Source organism: Leuresthes tenuis, unplaced genomic scaffold (genome assembly GCF_036924035.1).
Source record: "Leuresthes tenuis unplaced genomic scaffold, fLeuTen1.0.hap1 SCAF_15, whole genome shotgun sequence".
Classification (NCBI taxonomy): domain Eukaryota; kingdom Metazoa; phylum Chordata; class Actinopteri; order Atheriniformes; family Atherinopsidae; genus Leuresthes; species Leuresthes tenuis.
In genome coordinates, this window is record NW_027325369.1 from 1,173,230 (window position 1) to 1,193,174 (window position 19,945).

Genomic DNA, 19,945 nt, shown 5'->3' on the forward strand with positions numbered 1-19,945 from the left:
TAAATTGCAAATTCTAACCACAATTTCTGGCTTTGGTCTTGTGTTAACATCTAAAATTGTACATGTAATAAACAGAGGTAAACTGTCTGATCATTAGAAGGCTTTATTACATCGAGAAAATTGCAAAATAGTGTGGGGGGTTTTAATCATCAAAACATCTGTTCATCTATTATCTCTATACCTGTTTTACCCTGTTCAGGGTTGCAAGAGGGTGGAGCCTGTCCCCACTGCAAATGGCCAAGAGGCAGGGTACACCCTCTTCAGGTCACCATTCCATAACAGAGCCAACATGGATACAAACGAGACAAACGTCCATGCACTCATACACTCATACCTGCAGGCAATTTAGAATGATCAATAACATCCATACTTTTGGACCTTGGGAGAAGGCCAGAGTACCCAGAGAGAACGTGTATGGTAAGAGCATGCAAACTCCTCACAGATAGAACCCTGGTGAGATTCAAACCAGTGCTGTGTACAAGTCATCCACTTGTTCACTCTCTCACTCACTATAATGTTCTGCATATAGGAGACATCAGAGTGGGTGGACTGGACAGCTGCTGGTGCATTTAAGACACTGCTTGAATGCAGCAGTACTTCATAATCATGTGCCATTTATTCAGTTATGTGTTGCGTAAACCAGCAGAATACACGTACGTGTCATATCTGAAGTAACACGCAACAGTATAGGTTGATTTTGCCTGAGAACATGATGTAATTGACATCTCTCAAATAAAAAATGTATGACACCAATAAACTGTGCAATTGTAATCTTTTTAATTGCACTGTCAACCTACATAAGCATTGACAGCATATTATTATTGTTAAACAATCTCAAAGATCTCTTTTGCAGGAGCGTCTTGGCCAAGACAGTATCATAAGCACAGTTACAACACACTGCAAATACTGACATTTGACCAAAGCAGAAGAATTATATGAAGTTTACACAGTGAAATGAGAAAGCACTAATAAATCGAAAATCACAATGTCGAAGTCAGAAATTGTCACCATTGACTGAAATTGACGATTGACTGAAATTAAACGGTCATGATTGAAATCATCATGTAAACAAAGGATTAAAATACCAAATTATCACAAATTTTGGTATAACAAAAAAAACAATTTTTTTCAGCCACGCTGTCCATAGCTTTTTAGCTTAGATGGGAATATTAAAAAAGCAAGTTGCATTACAACTTATACAGAACATGTTTACAGTTTAGACTGAACAGCTTAAGTTTCAGATATGATTACTAAAAAGTTTTCAAGTCAGAAAAAGAGATCAGGCACTTCATGGCTGAGGCATCTGAGAAATTTTATTTGCTCAACTGGCATTCTAAACATGTAAGAAAATCAAAGTGCTGAGCTGTGAATGTTAGCGCCAGCTAGCAGTGGCTGCAGTTAGCTTACTCCGTTAGCTCGTGGATTCGGAGCTCAGTGCAGGATTGTCTATTTTAATCCATTTACTGTACATTTACATGTACCTCATTTTTGTGTACCATCATTTTTGAGTACTACTCAAATGTAGTTTGAAATTATATAGTGTGATCAATTTCACACAGGAGAGCAAAATGGCTGACTCACTACATAGTGCAGTATTTTGTGAACGAGTGGACAATTCAAGCACAGCTGTAGTGACAGTGCTAACCACCACACCACTTTTCAGCCAATCAAAATATAAGTCCATTTTTCTAAAATATCGAATCACTCAGGGTATAAATTGTCAGAGGACTGTTTAAAATATAATATTCATGTGACTTTGTTTTTTAGCTGACCAACAGGAATAAACAGGAATGCCTATCATATTAACACCGGATAAACTGACAGAAATTTTGGAATTTTCCTTTAACAGAGATACATTATGGAGAGATAACTTTTTTCTGTTCTTGAGAACAGTTCAAGCAAGCATTAGCAAATGACTGTGTAATGTGCAACAACCACTTTTTATCAGATCATTTTACCAGCTTGGACCAGTTCAACTCTAGATTTGCAAAGAAACTGTGCCTAAAAGAAAGAGTAGTTCCAACTCTAAGTGGCTGAACTTCAGATGAGGGAAATTGAAGTATTTGAGCAATAATTCACTACAATTTTTTGTTGATTTCTTTTGTTTAAAAGTAGCTAATACTAACAGGTCAGGTAATGAGGATTACATACACCAACTGGTCATTGCTATTACTTTTCGAAAGATTAACATTATTGTTACATTATCTTGTTGAACGATTACAACCCGCAGCTGTGTGGATAAGTTGGGTTTTGCGACATCACTAGTCCTCTCCTTACTCTTGTTGCTACATTGAATGCCATGTACCACTCTCAGTGTGTTAACATTGTCTTATTACCTTGTTTCTAATACTCATGTAGGTGCTCAAGCATAATTATTTAATGATGTTTATATATACAAAATGTTGCAATTCAGTAATTAACAGTACCCATACATTACTATGAGTTATGCTGTCTACATCTCCGGCTTGGTCCATTACTGTTAAGGAGAAAGCATCGTTTACTAGCATCTGCTGCTAACTTACAGCTACACTGCTAAACTATTTCACTCTCAGATTAGTAGAGTAACTATCTATATCTATAAAGAGAGCTGCCCTGCCCCTCAAAGCAGCCTGCTCTAAGGAAAGGTGTTTCAGTAGGGCTGCGTGAATAGCCGCTATGCTTAAACCTGCAGATATTTTGACTAAAGCTCACACATTTCAATAAGACCTCAGGAAATTGTGTCATCCTGGTAAAAGAGGCATTTTATGTCACCTTTAAATTAAATCAATCCAATGATCAATTATCAAAACTGTTAATTCTGTTCACCCACAGATTCAATGCAAACCACTACAGCAGAAGTGTGCAGGCCAGGCAATGACTGGTATGGTTCTAACCAGGTCAAACGGTGGTCATCAGTTTGAGCGAACCTGACCTGAAGCTAAGGATCTTTTTCTTCAGGTTGTAAGAGGCCTTAACTTTAACCAAAGCCTTAGTCTTAGCTGGACTATCCTGCCCAACCAGCCTGACCCTAACTGCTCCCAACTCCCCCCAACCCCTGCTTATCCCACTTTGCCCACCCTTAGCTCCACCTCCCAAACTCTCCTCGGTATCACTGGTGGTGGTGCTCTCCTCCACATAATCCTCCGCACTGGACTCACTGTCTCCGAAGCAATTCGTAGTGTAATTGGACTCATTCTCACTGGTGTCCACAATGGTGGAGTGAAAGAGGGACATGCACTCTGCTGAATACTCCGAGTCACTTCCTGCAACATCAGAATATGGGCTTTTCTGCTGCCCTCCAAAACTGGAGAGCATATTTGTTGCAGAGTCGCTCAGCACCTCCTTTTTGTGCTGTGACTGGGCTTGCTTGATTGACCTGTCGTATGGGATCTCCATGATAGCGCGTAACCGCTGGTAATCATTGTGTTTGTACTTTTTTCTGGCAACAACAACATGGTTGCGACCATGGTGATGGCGATGATAGTAGTGGTTGCTACGGTTATGGTGGCGGTTTCCATGATGATGGTGCATGAATACACCTGATCGCAAATTGCTTAGTGGTGACGTGGCATTCTTGTCTTGGACTTGACTTTCTGAAATGGATGTGGGGACGTACTTCATTCTTGAGGAACCTTTCTTTGATACCTTAATGTGGGTGGAACCTCTGTCTTCCAGGAGCCGCAATTTCCTTGAGTTGGACTTGTGGTATTTATCACCTTTTCTCTCCAATGGCAGTTCATTGTTTTCAGATGTCAAAATGGTCTTTATTGTCTTCGTGTTCTTCTTGGTAGTTTTGATGCTCTTGCTACTATCCTTGCAAAGTTTTACTCTGTTCTGCTTGGCAGGGCAGTACCTGCTGTTAACCATCTGACTTCTCCCTCCTTCTCTTACTCCACCTTCTTCCCCCAGAATGTGAAAGGAGGTCCCCTGAGAGGAGATCTCCAGCACTGATCTGTCAGAATTCTCTGTTGGGCCACTGTGGAGGGTCTTTGGGCTTTTCTTGGGCGAACCAGACTGTGCTTTGGCAGGAGGAGGTGATTTAAAGAGCAGCTCTTGGTGAGTGTTGCAACTTAGCTGGGCTGTCTCTTTTGGGGAGGAGTTGGGAGGTGGACTCCCCACGTCCTTAAAGTCTTTGAGAGGAGCTGCAATGGCTGTGTGAAGAGGGGGCTCTTTCCGCCTCTTGCTCATAAGACTGTTAGTGCTTGTATAAATGTGCCTGTTGGTGACAGAGCTGCTGTTTTGAATATCACTGTTGTTATACTTGAAGCCAGTTTGCGTCATGTCAATACGTCCAAGGAAAACATTTTGAGTATCTTGTTCCTTGCTTACAATTGAACCCTCTGCTGTACCTCCAGCCGCCCAAGAGGTTTTTTTTTCAGACACCCTCAGAGTACCTAAACCAGAACCAGTACCAGAGGCCTGCCTCACACAGAGACTGGCCTGTCGCTGGATGTTCTTTGAGGGGTCCATGCTAATGCTGGTCCTGGGTCTGCTGGTTCTGATCAGCTGGGCTCTTCGCTGCAGCAGACTACAAATGTAGCTGTCCGTGTTATCCTGGGAATGACTTTTGGAGTAATAAGAGAGGGAAGGCTGCCAGTAGGGGCTCTTAGGTACGAGAGGGTTTGAAGCAGAGTCAGGAATAGGTAAGGTCTCTAATTTGGGACATTTAGCATAAGCCTCCTCTCTGCCATGACCTCCATGACAAAATGTCTGCAGGAAGGTGGAGCTTTCCATGGCCAGAGTGCACAGTGGGCTTGGGTAGCGATAAATGTTGGTGCCATTTTGGGTCAAAAGGTTGCAGTGATATATAGACTGAAAGTCAGTGGAAACAACTGAAGATGCAGCATCCATATGGTGTGGGTGATGTGCTGAGAGGGATTGGCAAACTGCATCAGAGGAAGATGAGTCATCACAAAGTCCTCCAACCAGTACATCCGTTTCTGTGCAGATGGCCAGCTCCTCTGGTGATAGAAAGAATAGGAGATTAGACTTTTAAACCTAAAACCAACAGCTGATCAAAACCCAGCTGCAGATTATTTTCAGTGCTGTAGAGCACGCTGCTAAACATTTCACGATTTCATGCATAAACAATCCAAATGGATCTGAATTTATTTAATGTTGCTACGTTTCCTAACAGCAAGCGGGAAGTTCACTCTGAGCAGAGGCGGTGATAGTCTAAAGAAATTATCTGCTGTGTGAGCTTGTGACTGTGCTCCAGCATGAGTAGGTGGAAAATTATGTTGATTAGCAGCAGTGTGCTGTGAGAGACATTATCCATTAGTCCACTGGTGTGCATGCACTGGAAATTAAACTATATACATAACAGAGTCTAGCTGAACACCCAGATTACTCTACAGGAACTGCTCGAGTACATTCTTATTTCAAATTTAGCTGTATTTGTTGGAATTCCAAGATCTTTAAGGTGGAAAAAAGAAGCAAACAGACTCTACAGACCAACATTCAAGTCTCAATAAATCCACAAAAAGCCTCAGATCTTGCAAATTCCAGGTCCTGCTATAATTTGATCTGATAAATGAGGCTGCCTGCTGGAAAATTTTCTTCAAGAGTCTCTCAAGATGTTAGGGGCTGGTGACATTACTTGCTAATATCAAACATGTTTAAAAGATATACGTGTGACAGGCAGCCTAACTGGCATCCTTCTCAGACAATTGTCTGCTAAAACAACAGCATTCTGTCATTTTTACATTAACAGCCCCCACAGCTATATTCAGACATATCCACAACAGTGAGGGAGAGGGCCATGATAACACATTATAAATATAGAGTGACATTTTCTTACACCACCATGTCAGGTTTCCAGAAAAATTCATATTAGCCTGACAAGCGCGTTGTGGTCGAGTGGCCAATCCCAGCAGTGGAAAATATCATTTTTTACATTTGTAAACTAAAAGATTTTTTAAGCCTTACATCTTCTATATAAGGTCCAAGATACAATATCTATACTTTATAATATATTAACATTCTATAAGAGGCCAACAAGGCCAACCCTGATGGTTCTGGGTAATCTCCAAATACTACCTGCAGTGGAAATAAGTGGAAATAGTTCCTGCTAAAGACGCCAATCAAAGTAAAGGTGACAATTAGACAACCAAATTTTTTTTATTGTGGTGGCAGCCTTCTGATAAAGAATCTGAATGTATTTTGTGACATTTTTCCCAGGACCTAATATAACAATTCCCAAAGATCAAAAGCTTTTTTCTTTCTCTTAAGGCTGACAAATACAGTGCTGGTTTCTTCAATTCAATTCAATTCTATTCAATTTTATTTATATAGCGCCAGATTACAACAATTATCATCTCAAGGCACTTAAGTAATATAGTCCAATTCAAGCCAATTGGAATTCAATTCATTGTAATCAGAATCCAATTAATTCATATAGAGCCAATTCAAAAATAATATCCTAGCTAAGGAAACCAACAGATTGCATCTTCCATGTGTGCTCTTAAATAGCAGAAAGGTGTTACAGAATGGGCAACAGAGCCAGTAAGAGAGCCTAGAAAACAGGATAACAAAGCACAGCCCCTCCCTGAACATGCTATGAAAAAGATTATAGAGGGTAAAAGGAAAGGCTGCAGCTCAACCAAAAACACATTTTTTATTTTCCCTTTTCATGTTCATTTCACCCAGGCACTCTCATTTAGATTTCGACACTACTCCTATTAATGAATAATAAGGATAGACAACAATGCTAATGTCAGTAAAGCCCCACCTTTACGGTGTGTGTCTGTTAATGTGAATACAGCAGTAATGTTAAAAGTGATTGAAAAATGGTTCTGGGGCTGACTTGGCAGATTATTCACAGTTATTCTCAGGCTTGAGGGCACAGACACAAGAAAACACTAATACTGCATTATTATCAACCCCTGGAAAAAATGATGGCTTCACCACACTGGTGCAAGAGCTCAATAACCTCTGCAACTCCCTTTTAGCTGCAGACTTGCTGGTGTTTACTTTAGAAATGCAAATTCCAAGGCGTTTCCACAACTTAATCTGACAAAAAAGCCAAAAATAACCACATCCATTCAATGTTTCTTTAAGGGAAGTTTTCAGCTATTAAATACAATTTCATTTGGTGTCATGTCTGTGTTTTGTGATTTTTTTTTACAAAATAAGAAAATTTACTTCAAGGTGCCAGTTACCATTTTATCTAGCAGCTCTGTGAAAAGTGTTCAAAGTGAGAAACTGGCGGATGTACCTGTGGATGGGAAGTCAGCGTCAGCCGTTGAAAAGAAACACTCGCTGAAGACTGAGTGAGATGAATTTGAAAGCGAGCCAGTCGCCCCATCACTCAACTCATAGAAACCTGATGAAGAGAGGAAGAGAAGAGCTGACCTGATCATCTTAACATTTCAGGTCATAAAACAGCAGATTGAATTAAATCGAGTTCAGCCATCTCTAAATAAGCTGACCTTGGGTCTGCTTTTCACACGCAGCCACCATAAATCACAGGTATTCCGTACTAAAGGTGGATATCATTACTTTTTAAACATGGAAACTGGATCATGGAGGTGTCTGACATGATATTTGATCAAACAGCTGGAGACTTATTTTAAACTAACATCAACAAACGTATAAAGAAAGAAAGACCAACAATACATTTGTCAGTTTTTCACTTTTAAAGATCACAGCTAAACTGTCAGAATCATGTAATACCTGAGCTGGGTCGGCTGTCAGTTTCCAGCTGGTCATGTGATCCCTCAGTGTCCAATCGCAGGTCATTGATCTGTTGGTCCAACTCCTGTAACTGACTGATCAGACCAGTGTCCCTCCTCCTCAGACAATTCTGACAGATACAAACACACGTTTATATATTCTCTTCTCTCTTTAAACAGAAAATATAATATTTTTAAATCAAAAGGTCACAATTTTTAACTCATTTCATTTTAAAAATAACAAATAAATGTATATAGACACACACACACACATAATAATAAGCCTTGTTTCATAAATTATCTGCTTATGGTCATTCTGGAGACTTCCTCAGACATCAGCCGTGATCTTCCTTCTGTCTCTGGTTAAAATCTTGAGTTAACTTTCGTTTCCTGCCTCCATTTTGGAAGTAGCGCCCTCTGCAGTTGACTCCAAAGCAGGCCTGACCACATTTGTCTCAGAGACCATCCAGCACCATGAAGTACTTTCACGTGAAAAAAATGGACATTTTCAGTGAACTCTAGACATTTTACTATTTTGAAAATGAACGAGGAACTCCAAACATAATAGACCTGTTTATACCCACATCTGAGCCGACTCAGTGGGCTTCTCTGAGAAGTCAGAAATTAACTTAAGGATCTTTTTCTTCAGGTTGTAAGAGGCCTTAACTTTAACCAAAGCCTTAGTCTTAGCTAATTAGAAATTAATTAAGTGTAACATTCAAGAACTAAAACCACTTTTTGTTCAGGAAAGCAAATAAATCAATATAATTTGACATCTTAATCATGAAATAATAAAGTGCTTTACTATTTTTTCTGGGGTTTTTTTGTGAAACATTCATGGGTAAGAAGAATAATTATATTTTAGCATCAAAAATATCATTTTGATTAAAGAGCTTCTACATACTGGTTCATTAAACATTACAGAAACATAAACAACGCTGTTGTTTTAGGGCAGTTGTGGCATATACACCTTACTTTGGGCAGTGGTCTAATAAATTAGTTAAGCACGGAGATATACATGTATCATATTTGTAAAGTTAGACAGTGTGGATCAACCCCTCCCCCATCAGATGGAAAACATGCAGGGTTATGCAGCACTGCTCACAGGTCATGTGCCACATTCCTGCGACTGAACTGGAGCAGAAAAACAGAAACATACTGCTGTTGGCTGACCACAAAAATGTGATCACTTATACGCAATCCTATTCGATTAGGTCACATCTTTAACTTTGACAAAAGTGTTTAAAGTGACCTTAAATGGAAATGTCACTTCACAGAATGAGCTTTTCAGATCTTTGAACACTGGATCAGGACATTTTGTCCTCTCCTCCATGTTGGTCAGAGTCAAAGATTTGAGGCTCAGATTGGGATGTGGTTTGGAGCTGACAGCACACCTCAGGTCCTGCCCACTGCCTCCGAAGCTGAGTCTGCCAGGAAGTGTGGTCTGAACCCAACAGACTGTGCTGTATTTTTTCGCTAAGCTTCAGAACTCAGTTCAATAGAAGCAGCATTTCCACCAAAGGTATCTTAAATGACTACTGGGAAAGGTTTGTTTCCTGTACTGATGCCACAGTCTAAAGACTCAAGGAGACTGGTCTGCTGATGTTGTCACAGTCTGTTATGTCACAGTTTATGTTTAATCAGGTTATGTTCTGGTCATGTTTTTCCCCTGCCACCTCGGTTCACTCACATCACCTGGCTCATTGTCCACAGCTGCACCTCATTCACTTAGCTTCCTGGTTTCCTTTCAGTCACTGCAGAATCCTCACTAACCCTTCATGCCACAGAAAGAGAAGTTTGGTTACCTGCCTCATAGTCCTGTTAATAGAATCATAGTGTTTTTCCATAGTCTTGTTTTGTTTAGTGTTTTTTCATAGTTAAGTATTTTTGATGATCTGGCTCTGCCGTGCCTTTTGTTCCTGCTCCCCGTTTTGTAAATAAACCTTTTGATTTTGGACAAGAACTGCATCTGGGTCCTACCTCTCCACCAGTTCGTGACAGATGTATCTGAGAGTCATGGCTTCTCACATAATTTTTATGCATTTGCATAGTTTACATATAGGATTATTCATACTACTGAGAGGGTTCAGCTGCATGTTATTTAATACAGACTTCTTGGCTCTGTCTGTGTACTGATCTCTACAACCGTTTAATTTGAAATGTCAGTAGTTAGATTTAAACATCCGCTGTAGACTTTTCGCTTGCTTGAAAGTCCGAGTTGTTAGCAGGCTTTTGAAGTTGGGCACATCTATATTAGAGCATGTTCAATTTAGATTTGATCCCAGATTTGAGACGTATGCACAGAAAATGCTCCAAAGAGGAATCTCCCGATTTTAAAGTTTCAGTGAGAGCCTCTTTAGTCAGCAGAGGTGTGCCACATCAGTCATTTCATACTGTTTATGCTAGCGTCGTATCACATCTGTGCCCAAATGAGTCTGCTGACATGTTGGGTAGAATGTGGACCTGAAAAAGGGTCGTGTCTGAATCGGTAATAATGTTCTATCAACTTGCCGATGTCCTGAATGTGGATCAGCTTATTGTGGGATGATGTCGGTTAACTGAGATTACATTCACTCACAAGCCCTAAGAGGCTAAATGTTACTCACTCAAACCTGACCATGAGACCAGACTGGATCAACTTACACTATAGGCTTATGTCCACTCTCACATAGGAGGAAACCATAAGAAATAAGTTTAATAGAACATGCTAAAAGAGTGGGTCACCTGCAGAAACACACCTGTTCCTTTCAGTTCACACACAGAGGATCAGCAGAATTATGTATGTGTGCGCATTCAAACGACTGATCAAGTCAGAGGGCAAGTTCGCACAGTCACAAGAACTATCTGCATGCACAGCCGTCTGCTGAGAGGCAACACACCCATCAGAGCCTTGCACATTTACAGATGTGTAGGCCAGCATTAATGGGAGTTTAACATGTTGGGCGTGGAAAGCCATTTCTTATGTAATCGTTCTACATAGTCATGACAGTAACAAACATCAGGAATCATGAAAAATACATATAATTTATCATCTGAAGTACTGGGAATTAGTGCTTGCAGAATATGTCTTTTAAAACATACTCGAGGGCTAATGATGCATTGATCTGATTCAGCTGCATTGGAGCAGGGAAGCATCTAAAACCTGCAGGACAGCGGCCCTCGAGGACCGGAGTTTGACATCCCTGCTGTAGATATTCAACTGGAAGTAATGGAATACAGAGCAAAGCTAAAGCTGAGCATAAAGAGTACGCTTCATGACACTTATATAACCAAAGAAAAACCTCCCATCTGGAGCAATAAACACGAGTGATGAGACATATGATGACACATATAACCCAGCAACTAGCTGGTGGAAATCTGGGCAGACTAACACTCAAGTAGAATACCAGTAGATACCATTAGTATGGGCCCAGTACGACAGAACTGATGACACCATTACTTCCAAAAAAAACTAAAGAAATCTTTTATCCTTTAAAAACTGAGGTGGGGATCATTGCATGTTCACTACAGCTGGATAAAAGGTGTAAGATAACAGCTGTCGCTCTTTCTCTGGAGAGGATTGGTTTATTTCTCTCTGCAAAATAGACTCTATTGCTCTGATACACAGACCATTTCCAAGGTTTTTTACGCCGCCTTTATCAAATACACTGAGGAAGCTTGAACCTTTTGACTCAAAATCTAAAATGTTAAGAAGAAATAATGAGTTCAGTCATATTCACCTTTATTCTTTTTAACCACACCACAGCATTCACATGAGTATTAAAATATATAATCCCTAACCAGCTGTTATTTTGTAACCACAGCCATGTATATTTAACCCTGATGAGTAAAAAAGTTAAATGACTGAAAACATTGTCTCAAACACCAACGTGGGGGGGCTGTCCCCAGCATCCTTATGAGCATTAGTGGCCAAATCAACAGTGTCAAATGTGTTCCTCTTCAGGTAGTGAGATGTTTCTGTATTTATCAGACGCTTTTATCCAAAGCGACTTACAAATGAAGATATAACAGCTTTATAAAAAGCTAACAATAAGCTAACAATAAGCTAACAATAAGCTACATAGAAGGAACCCAGGAGTCCGACTCTGTCAGAGGGGACAGAGTAGAGATAGGGTGCAGGCATAGAAGGAAGAGCAGAAAGATAAAGTGCAGAGATAGAGGGGGTAGGGAAGTACAAGGTAAGTGCTGGGATAGGAGATGCTCTCTGAAGAGCTGGGTTTTCAGGAGCTTCTTGAAGATAGACAGGGACGCCCCTGTTCTGGTAGCGCTCGGTAGGTCATTCCACCATCGTGGGACGACACATGAACAGAGTTTGGATTGTCTTAGGCGTGGTGTAGGAGCTGCTAGACGACAATCCTGGGACCAACGGAGGGACCCAGTTGGGACAGAAGCCTTTGCAAGAGCATTCAAGTAGATGGAGCCGTTCCATTAAGCTCTTTGTAGCTAACATCAGGGACTTGGATCTGATGCTGGCGGCTAAGGGCAGCCAGAGGAGCTCAATGAACAGAGGGGGGACGTGTTCTTTTAGGCTGATCCAAGACCAGACGCACCGCCGCGTGCTGGACCATCTGCAGAGGTTTCACAGGCTGGAGACCAGTTAGGAGACCAGTTAGGAAACCAGTTAGGAGACCAGTTAGGAGACCAGTTAGGAGACCAGTTAGGAAACCAGTTAGGAAACCAGTTAGGAGACCAGTTAGGAAACCAGTTAGGAAACCAGTTAGGAGACCAGTTAGGAGACCAGTTAGGAGACCAGTTAGGAAACCAGTTAGGAGACCAGTTAGGAAACCAGTTAGGAGACCAGTTAGGAGACCAGTTAGGAAACCAGTTAGGAGAGCGTTGCAGTAGTCAAGGCGGGAGATGACCTGCACCAGGAGCTGGGGGGCATGTTGGGTTAGGTATGGTCTGATCTTTCTTATGTTTAGTAATGCAAAGCGGCACGAACGAGCAACCGAGGTAACGTGTTCTTTGAAGGTTAGTTGGTCATCAATCAGGACGCCCAAGTTTCTAGCAACCTTTGATGGAGCCAGAGAGAGGGATTCAGTTTGGATGCAGATGCTGTGGTGTATGGTTGGTTTGGCTGGGAAGACAAGCAGTTCAGTTTTTGGGAGGTTAAGTTGGAGGTGATGGGCTTTCATCCATGTTGATATGTCAGAGAGACGGTCTGAGATTCGTGCTGAGACCGTGTGGTCGTCAGGTGGGAATGACAGATAGAGCTGGGTATCATCAGCATAACATTGGTATGAGAAGCCATGTGATCAGATGATCTGTCCCAGTGAGATATTGAATGTTAATATTATCTCAGCAATAGGCTGTGGTTCCCTGAGCTTCCCATATTCATAAAGAGAATGAGTGGGTGAGGAAAACAGACTCACTGTTCAGTATGGAGTCTTTACTGTGAAACTCTAAACATTTTGTGCTTAGGACACATTCTTTCATGACATCGGGATGGAATAAATGTTGAACAGTCACTATTACTATTACTATTACTGAAGCTCAGGAAAGAGGGAAGATGTTCCGGTGCACATTATTCCAGCAAAGCAGTGAACTGAGCGACTCCATGTGGAACAATCTGCACTTGTGTAACACACAATGTTACACTCTGCACTTCACTTTCTAGTGAGGTGCCCGTCAGGCCACAGAAAAGCTAACATTGTTCTGCTGGAAATTACAGTCATATTTATAGAAGCAGGTTGATTTACCTTAACAAGCCTCTGATGTGTCGATCAAAACCACTCGAGTGTCGCTGCCTCAGTGGAAAGCTACAGTTCAAAGAACTGAGAGACAACTTGGACAATGCTGAAGTGTGAATACTGACCCAGAAATATTTATCGATTCTATATGTCACCTCATATCCAAGTTTACATTTAAACATTACAGATTCTAACTTTACTTTTGGACCAAACAGGAAGGTTATTTTACTGAAATATTACTGAATCTTCAGGGAAGACCGAATATGAATTGATACTCCTTCTAGAATTAATTTAGCATTATTACAAATGTGATTCTTTTCTTGTTCTATGTTAATAAAAATTAAGCCCACAGACCAGGAGCAGCGTCCTGCCTTTCATGTAGAAGTTCAAATATAGATCTCTCAGTGAGTCTCAGCAGCTCCATAACAGCTGAAAGTGGATCTGCAGAGCTTACAGCAGCCCACAGGAATCTCCATTTGTTCATGCTTGGACTGGGTGGGAGGCGGGGGTGTCACTAATCTGCTCCAGATTCAAATTTAGAGCCACAGCTGCAGGACAGACATTTTTTGAAAAACACAGTCAAAACAGAAAAGTGACCAGGAAACTGATCCTGGAAACACACAGTTATGTACTGAGCGGAGTGGTTTATAGAAGAAACAGATCAGAGATCAGATTTCCCTCGGCAACAAAACTCATCCCATCAGTAGAATGAGGAGCTGGAGTCTGAACAACTCAGGATTCAGTCCTTAGGACACCAGAGATGTGAACCAACATGGCACACAGAAAGGAAAGTCAGGAACTTCTGGGTACTGAAAGCTAGATCCAACAAATCACTGAGAAAACAAACAGCTGCTGATCTCAGGTCACTTCTACTTAGCAGACTTTTTGTACTGCAACTAAATGCCATGTGACTCTGTTCCAGGAATTCAGAGCCTCACAAGATAAAGTTAAAATTCTTCCAGCACTGCTGTCTAATCAGTGAAGTTCCTCTCTTCCCTGTGAGGTCACACTGAAGTGTTGCTCAGTTTGCAGCACAGCTTAGAGACATCACCTGACAATCAGCTGATGGCCCTGCAGGACGTCTTTCCCAAAGGAAATCAGAAAATAACTCAGCACAACTCGAGTGTTGGCATATTTTATCAAACTCTGTGAAGGTCTGTCAGCTCTCCTCATTCTTCACAGAGAATACACACTATTTGTGTTAGCTTTTAACTCCATAATATTCTCTAATTCTAGCCTTTGTATTTGGCATGTATCCCTGCAGACTAAATATTTCATCTAGTTGGAATTCTGATTAAACAAGACAACATCTGGCCCAAAGCTAGTTCCACTAACTGCTTAAAGACAGATGTGATTTCATGGTCTCTGACAGCTTGTCCCACCTCTGTTACCAAGTAAGACCTGGTATGCCCCTCACACACGTGCACACGTGCACACACGTGCACACACGTGCACACACGTGCACACACGCTGCATCTGGTCCTAACAGCTTGAGTGAAACCAGCTGTTTTCATTTCATATCTGAGGACACCGCTCTCTAACACACACAAAGAAGTCTGCACAGCTATTCTTATTAGGACTTCCAGTGAGCTCCATTCATTGTGCACATCCCAAAGCAAACCTTAACCACGACCTCACAAATGACATTCTGCCTCATTAGGAGTGGATCTGATCCCCATAAAGACTCCCGGTCCCTACAGGTTCTTAATGATTTCACACAGACACAGTTCCTCTCCATGGTTAAATATCTCAAACATGAGATCAGTTAAAGTCCCAGCAGCCTCTCTGAGCCACAGGGGCACAAACTCAGAACAACTGTACACAGAAAGAGCCAACATTATCCTCCCAAATACAACCCTAAAGTACGCAAACCTGTGACTGAACATAATGATGACGTCATCTGTGTTTCGTTTACATCATCATCTACTTTATAGATTCTGGATATTCTGGATAACTGGGAATGATGATGAATACAACAAGAAAACAGATCAGAACTATGTTGACAGCACATTAAACTGTGTGTTGAACTTTACAGAACAGCTTCCTCCTGCTTTACACATTTCAACTTCAAACTCTTCACAGTAGCAAGCGTGAAATCTGCAGCTGTCTGAACGGATCTTAGGATCTGAGGATGTCAAGGGAACCAGTCACACTACAGTTAAAAAGACCGAAATAAAAGCATGAGGCGATAAATGATCGGCTGTATAAAACTGCACTCGTTTATTAAAGAGCTGCTGTCTCAGGCTGTCTGATTATTGTGAGCCTGACAAATAATAACCTCAACATAACTGACGGATGATGAAAAGCTGGAGCGCGCATCCTGCAGGTTTACGTTTTGGATTTTCTCTACGTCACGCGGTGCCGCTGGGGTCAGACAGGTCAGGACCTACCAGCTGTTTCCTCAGTATCAGGATGTTCTCCTCAGAGTTCAGGTGAGCCACCCCCCGAAGCTCTTTCTCCTCATTCTCCAACGCGGCCCGCACAAGCACTTTCTGCCGCTGGCGCAGGTAATCCAGCTCGCCGATGCCGAACAAGGCGGCTTCCAGCCTCTCCTGGATGGAGCGCAGCCGATCAGCAGCTTCCACATCCATCCTCATCCATATATCTGCCCTCTGCGAGCTGCAGCGACCTTGTCCGGGCAGCGGTGTCTCCTCCAACACTCTCTGCAGGTTTGAGGACTTTTAGGACTTCTGGAGCATTGTGCAGGGCTAAACGGGTCTGTTTGGGAGTCGTTTTGAGAGACCCACCTGCTGACTCTCACCTGGTTAATCACCTGACTGATTTAAACTGAGCACATAAACCGGCCCTGCTCAGAGAGCGGGTCCGGCTCAGCTCCGAAGCCCACCGCAACCGGTGGGAATAAGGTTCGTCGGCAGAATACTGGTCACAAGGAAAATGATAAATTGGTAGCGGGTGCTCTCAGCTTGCTGTCCGGGTCGAACCCCGCATGCCCCAGTACCAAAAGTCCGATAACCCCAGAGAACGTCTGGTATTATGGCCCTTGTTCTGCAGCGGCTCCTCCAGATGATGTGTGCATACTGACCTACTGTCTCCCGGTGAAGTCACTAAACTCCGCCCCTCCACACTCACACTGCCCACCACGCTGCTCACGGTGACGTCATCCACAATTACACTCAGCTTCCTGTACACACCTTCAGAATAAAACGTCTTTTTGAGCGTATGAAGATTTCACTGCAATAAAAGTATACTGTATCAGACCTATATTATCATAATTACAGTATCTACAGTTTCTAAAGGGGAAAGGGGAAAAAATAAACAAAAGTTTGCTAAAACGTACTAAAAGGAGCCTGCAGAGTTCTGGAAAAAGGTGATTAAACTGTATCAGAGTGATGGCAAGAAGAAAGTGTGAAGACCAAAAGGAAGTGCCCAAGATCCAAAGCATAGCAGCTCCTCTGTTAAACATGGTGATGGGGGTGTGATGGTGTGGGCATGTCTGGCTGCCGCAGATACTGGGACACTTATCTTCAATGAATTCTGATCAATAATCAGCTCAAGTTCCAGTTGAGCACTGTAGTGCAGAAGGTTTTGTTGGGATATATACTTTTATGATACTGTTTAATTGAATTACATTTAATTTAGTTTAATTAATTCAATTTAATTTGATTTAATTTTAATTTATTTGATAAACTATTCATCTAAATTCACAATAGCAGCAATGCAATAAAATAAATTTCTGAGTAATTTAATTTTGCTTTCACTGAGAATAAATCACACATACATCAACATATATTTGCAATTAAATTCAATTCAGTTTTATTTATATAGTGTCAGAGTCATCCAGTTCTTTATGTCTTTGAGACAGGCTTGTAGTCTGACCAACCTGTTGGTTTCATCTGGTTTCATAGATTAGTATAATAGAGTATAATCAGCACAGCAATGGAAAGTTATGCCATGCTGTCTAATAATGTTACCTAATGGAAGCATGGATAAAGTAAAAAGAATAAGAACCCTAAGGAACTCCACAACATACTCTGGTGTGACCGTTTACCAGGGTAAACCGGAAACTATCAGATAAATATAACTTAAACCAGCCTAGTACAGTTACTTTAATTTCAGTTTAAACATCTTCAAGTCTTTGTAACAGAATGTTACATATCCCCAGAACATATCCTATCCCATGTTGAACCATCACAGCACATACTTATCTCTGTGAGATCAGTTATTGCCGACATTTAGTTATCTCAACACTTGGCAAAGCTGTCAGCTGGCCCATTGGTGGGGCCTGGCTACTTTGAAAATTAGGGAGAAAATTTCTCGTAAACTAAATCTTGTTTAATCAAAAACACATTTAAAGTTTTTACATCTACATTTTCTTTTAAATAAATCTTAAAACTACGGTTGTGACATGTATAAAGCAGCTCACTGTTAATGGCTAAAATCGACATGGCAAATAGTATCTATTAGAGCAAATATTAAACTATTCAACCGCGTTAATCGCATGATTTCCGGTGATTAATCACGATTAATCGCATTGTTATACGCAAAATCCAATAATGGTAAATGGTAAATTTGTACTTGTACATACAGACGGTTATCAGGGCAGGAAGTGGGAGCCGGGTGGTCCCAGGTAACGGAGCCGGGTGGTGGGCCTGAGACTGTTTTACCTTGTCCACAATGTCCCAGGTAACGGCGCCGATGACCACCTTTGTGGGGAGGATCCTCACAGGTTGTGTGGGACAAGGCATACAAGCTCTTGGGCTGTTGTTTATTTAAGTCTTAGTGTCTTATAATCAATTCCTGTTAAGGTAATCGGATTTTGATTAAAGAAACACATTTTGGATCAATTATTTTAAGTAATGTTTCAAAATAGCAAAGGTGATGCTGTTTTATTTTAGAAAATCAATTCAAATGCAATAGGTAAATGACATTATTGTGGTTATTAACTTGTGTTTCCCTGTTCCAACAGGTATCCTTTGAATGGTGTTATGGTGTTTTCCCCCCCTCTTTTCCCTCTTTTCTGTCTTCTCAAACCCCAGCTGGTCGAGGCGGATGGACACCCTTCCTGGTTCTGGTTCTGCCAGAGGTTTCTTCCTGAGTCTGGTTCTGCCAGAGGTTTCTTCCTGGTTCTGGTTCTGCCAGAGGTTTCTTCCTGGTTCTGGTTCTGCCAGAGGTTTCTTCCTGGTTCTGGTTCTGCCAGAGGTTTCTTCCTGGTTCTGGTACTGGTTCTTCCAGAGGTTTCTTCCTGGTTCTGGTTCTGCCAGAGGTTTCTTCCTGGTTCTGGTTCTTCCAGAGGTTTCTTCCTGGTTCTGGTTCTGCCAGAGGTTTCTTCCTGGTTCTGGTTCTGCCAGAGGTTTCTTCCTGTTAAAGGGAGTCGTTCCTTTCCACAGTCCCTCAGGCTCAGGACGGGAGATTGGACTGAAGACAAGTTTCGGTCCAATCTGTTGGTTTCCTTAGCTCGGATATTATTTTTGAATTGGCTCCATATGAATTAATTGGATTATGATTACAATGAATTGAATTCCAATTGGCTTGAATTGGACTTTATTACTTAAGTGCCTTGAGATGACAGTTGTTGTAATCTGGCGCTTTATAAATAAAGTTGAATTGAACTGAATTAATCTTTTTTCTCATTTCTTCATGTAGATGAATAATATATGTACAGTTTAGAGTATTTCTTTCACCTATTAATACATTGTTGTACAAATATTCCAAAGTCAGCGCCGTGACTAACACTTTTTTAGTAAACCCGAAAGACGAATGGAGACATTTTCTATGAACAATATTCTCAGAACCAACTCAGTATAGCTCAGATTAAATCATCTAAAAATTAACCTAAAACGGTGAAATTTTATTAGCTTAATTTTAAACACAATTTTGGACTTGTTGAAATTCGCATCTGTGAATTAAATCAGGTAAATAAATGATGATGTAGTTCTATCATTCCATTCCAGGCAGTCCTTAAAGTATGACCAGCAGGGGATACATTTTTCTGCGAAGGTCTCCCGAAAAGAAATCGACATCGCTCTCTGGCATCGGAACCGGCCCCCGGACCTCTGCCTGCACCAGATGAAGGATCTCCTCATCAGAGAGGCATGGCGACGAGGGAAACTCGAGTATTGCGGCCAGCCAATTCGGATTGTGGAGGACTACAGCACTGAAGTTGTTCACCAGCGAGTGGAGTATAAAGACGGATCTGAATAAAGTGGGTCAGAAGCCTTTTCCTCCAGTCTGACACCGCGCAGTGGAGCCAGAAAGTGGACCGGCTCTGTGTTTGAGTCACGCAGGTACACCAGGAGTCTCACCAAATCCTCGGAAACTTCGTAACGGGACTGTTTAACGACTTTGAACCCAGCAGAGGAAAGGTAGCTCCACTTTGGGTCCTGCCTTTCTACATTATGAGTAACAAGCTGGACGGCGCGACCTGTTTATTCTGGTGAATATGTTCAGTCCAGTGGTTCATACGTGAGTATTTTAGATGGGACTTTAGACGGTTTCTAATCCACAGACTAATCCATTTCACAGTTACTAATATAAAAAGCAAATCTCAGTGTCTGGTCACTCTGCATAAAATGCATCTAAAACTGAATTTACTCTCCGTTTTCATACGAGTCCTGTTATGAGTGTTATTAATATAGAGTCTGG

The 19,945-nt window shown here is 41.5% G+C and overlaps 1 protein-coding gene across 1 annotated transcript; it reads right to left on the bottom strand.

Moving 5' to 3' along the window:
• Nucleotides 1–522: 522 nt before the first annotated feature.
• Nucleotides 523–16,320, bottom strand: dact1 (dishevelled-binding antagonist of beta-catenin 1). Its single transcript, XM_072365778.1, has 4 exons — nt 15,733–16,320; nt 7,654–7,783; nt 7,196–7,303; nt 523–4,940 (listed from the first exon to the last, which is right to left on the bottom strand). Exons 1-4 carry the CDS (start codon nt 15,937–15,939, stop codon nt 2,878–2,880), a joined length of 2,508 nt encoding a protein of 835 aa, XP_072221879.1. The 5' UTR covers nt 15,940–16,320; the 3' UTR covers nt 523–2,877.
• Between the last annotated feature and the right edge of the window lie 3,625 nt (nt 16,321–19,945).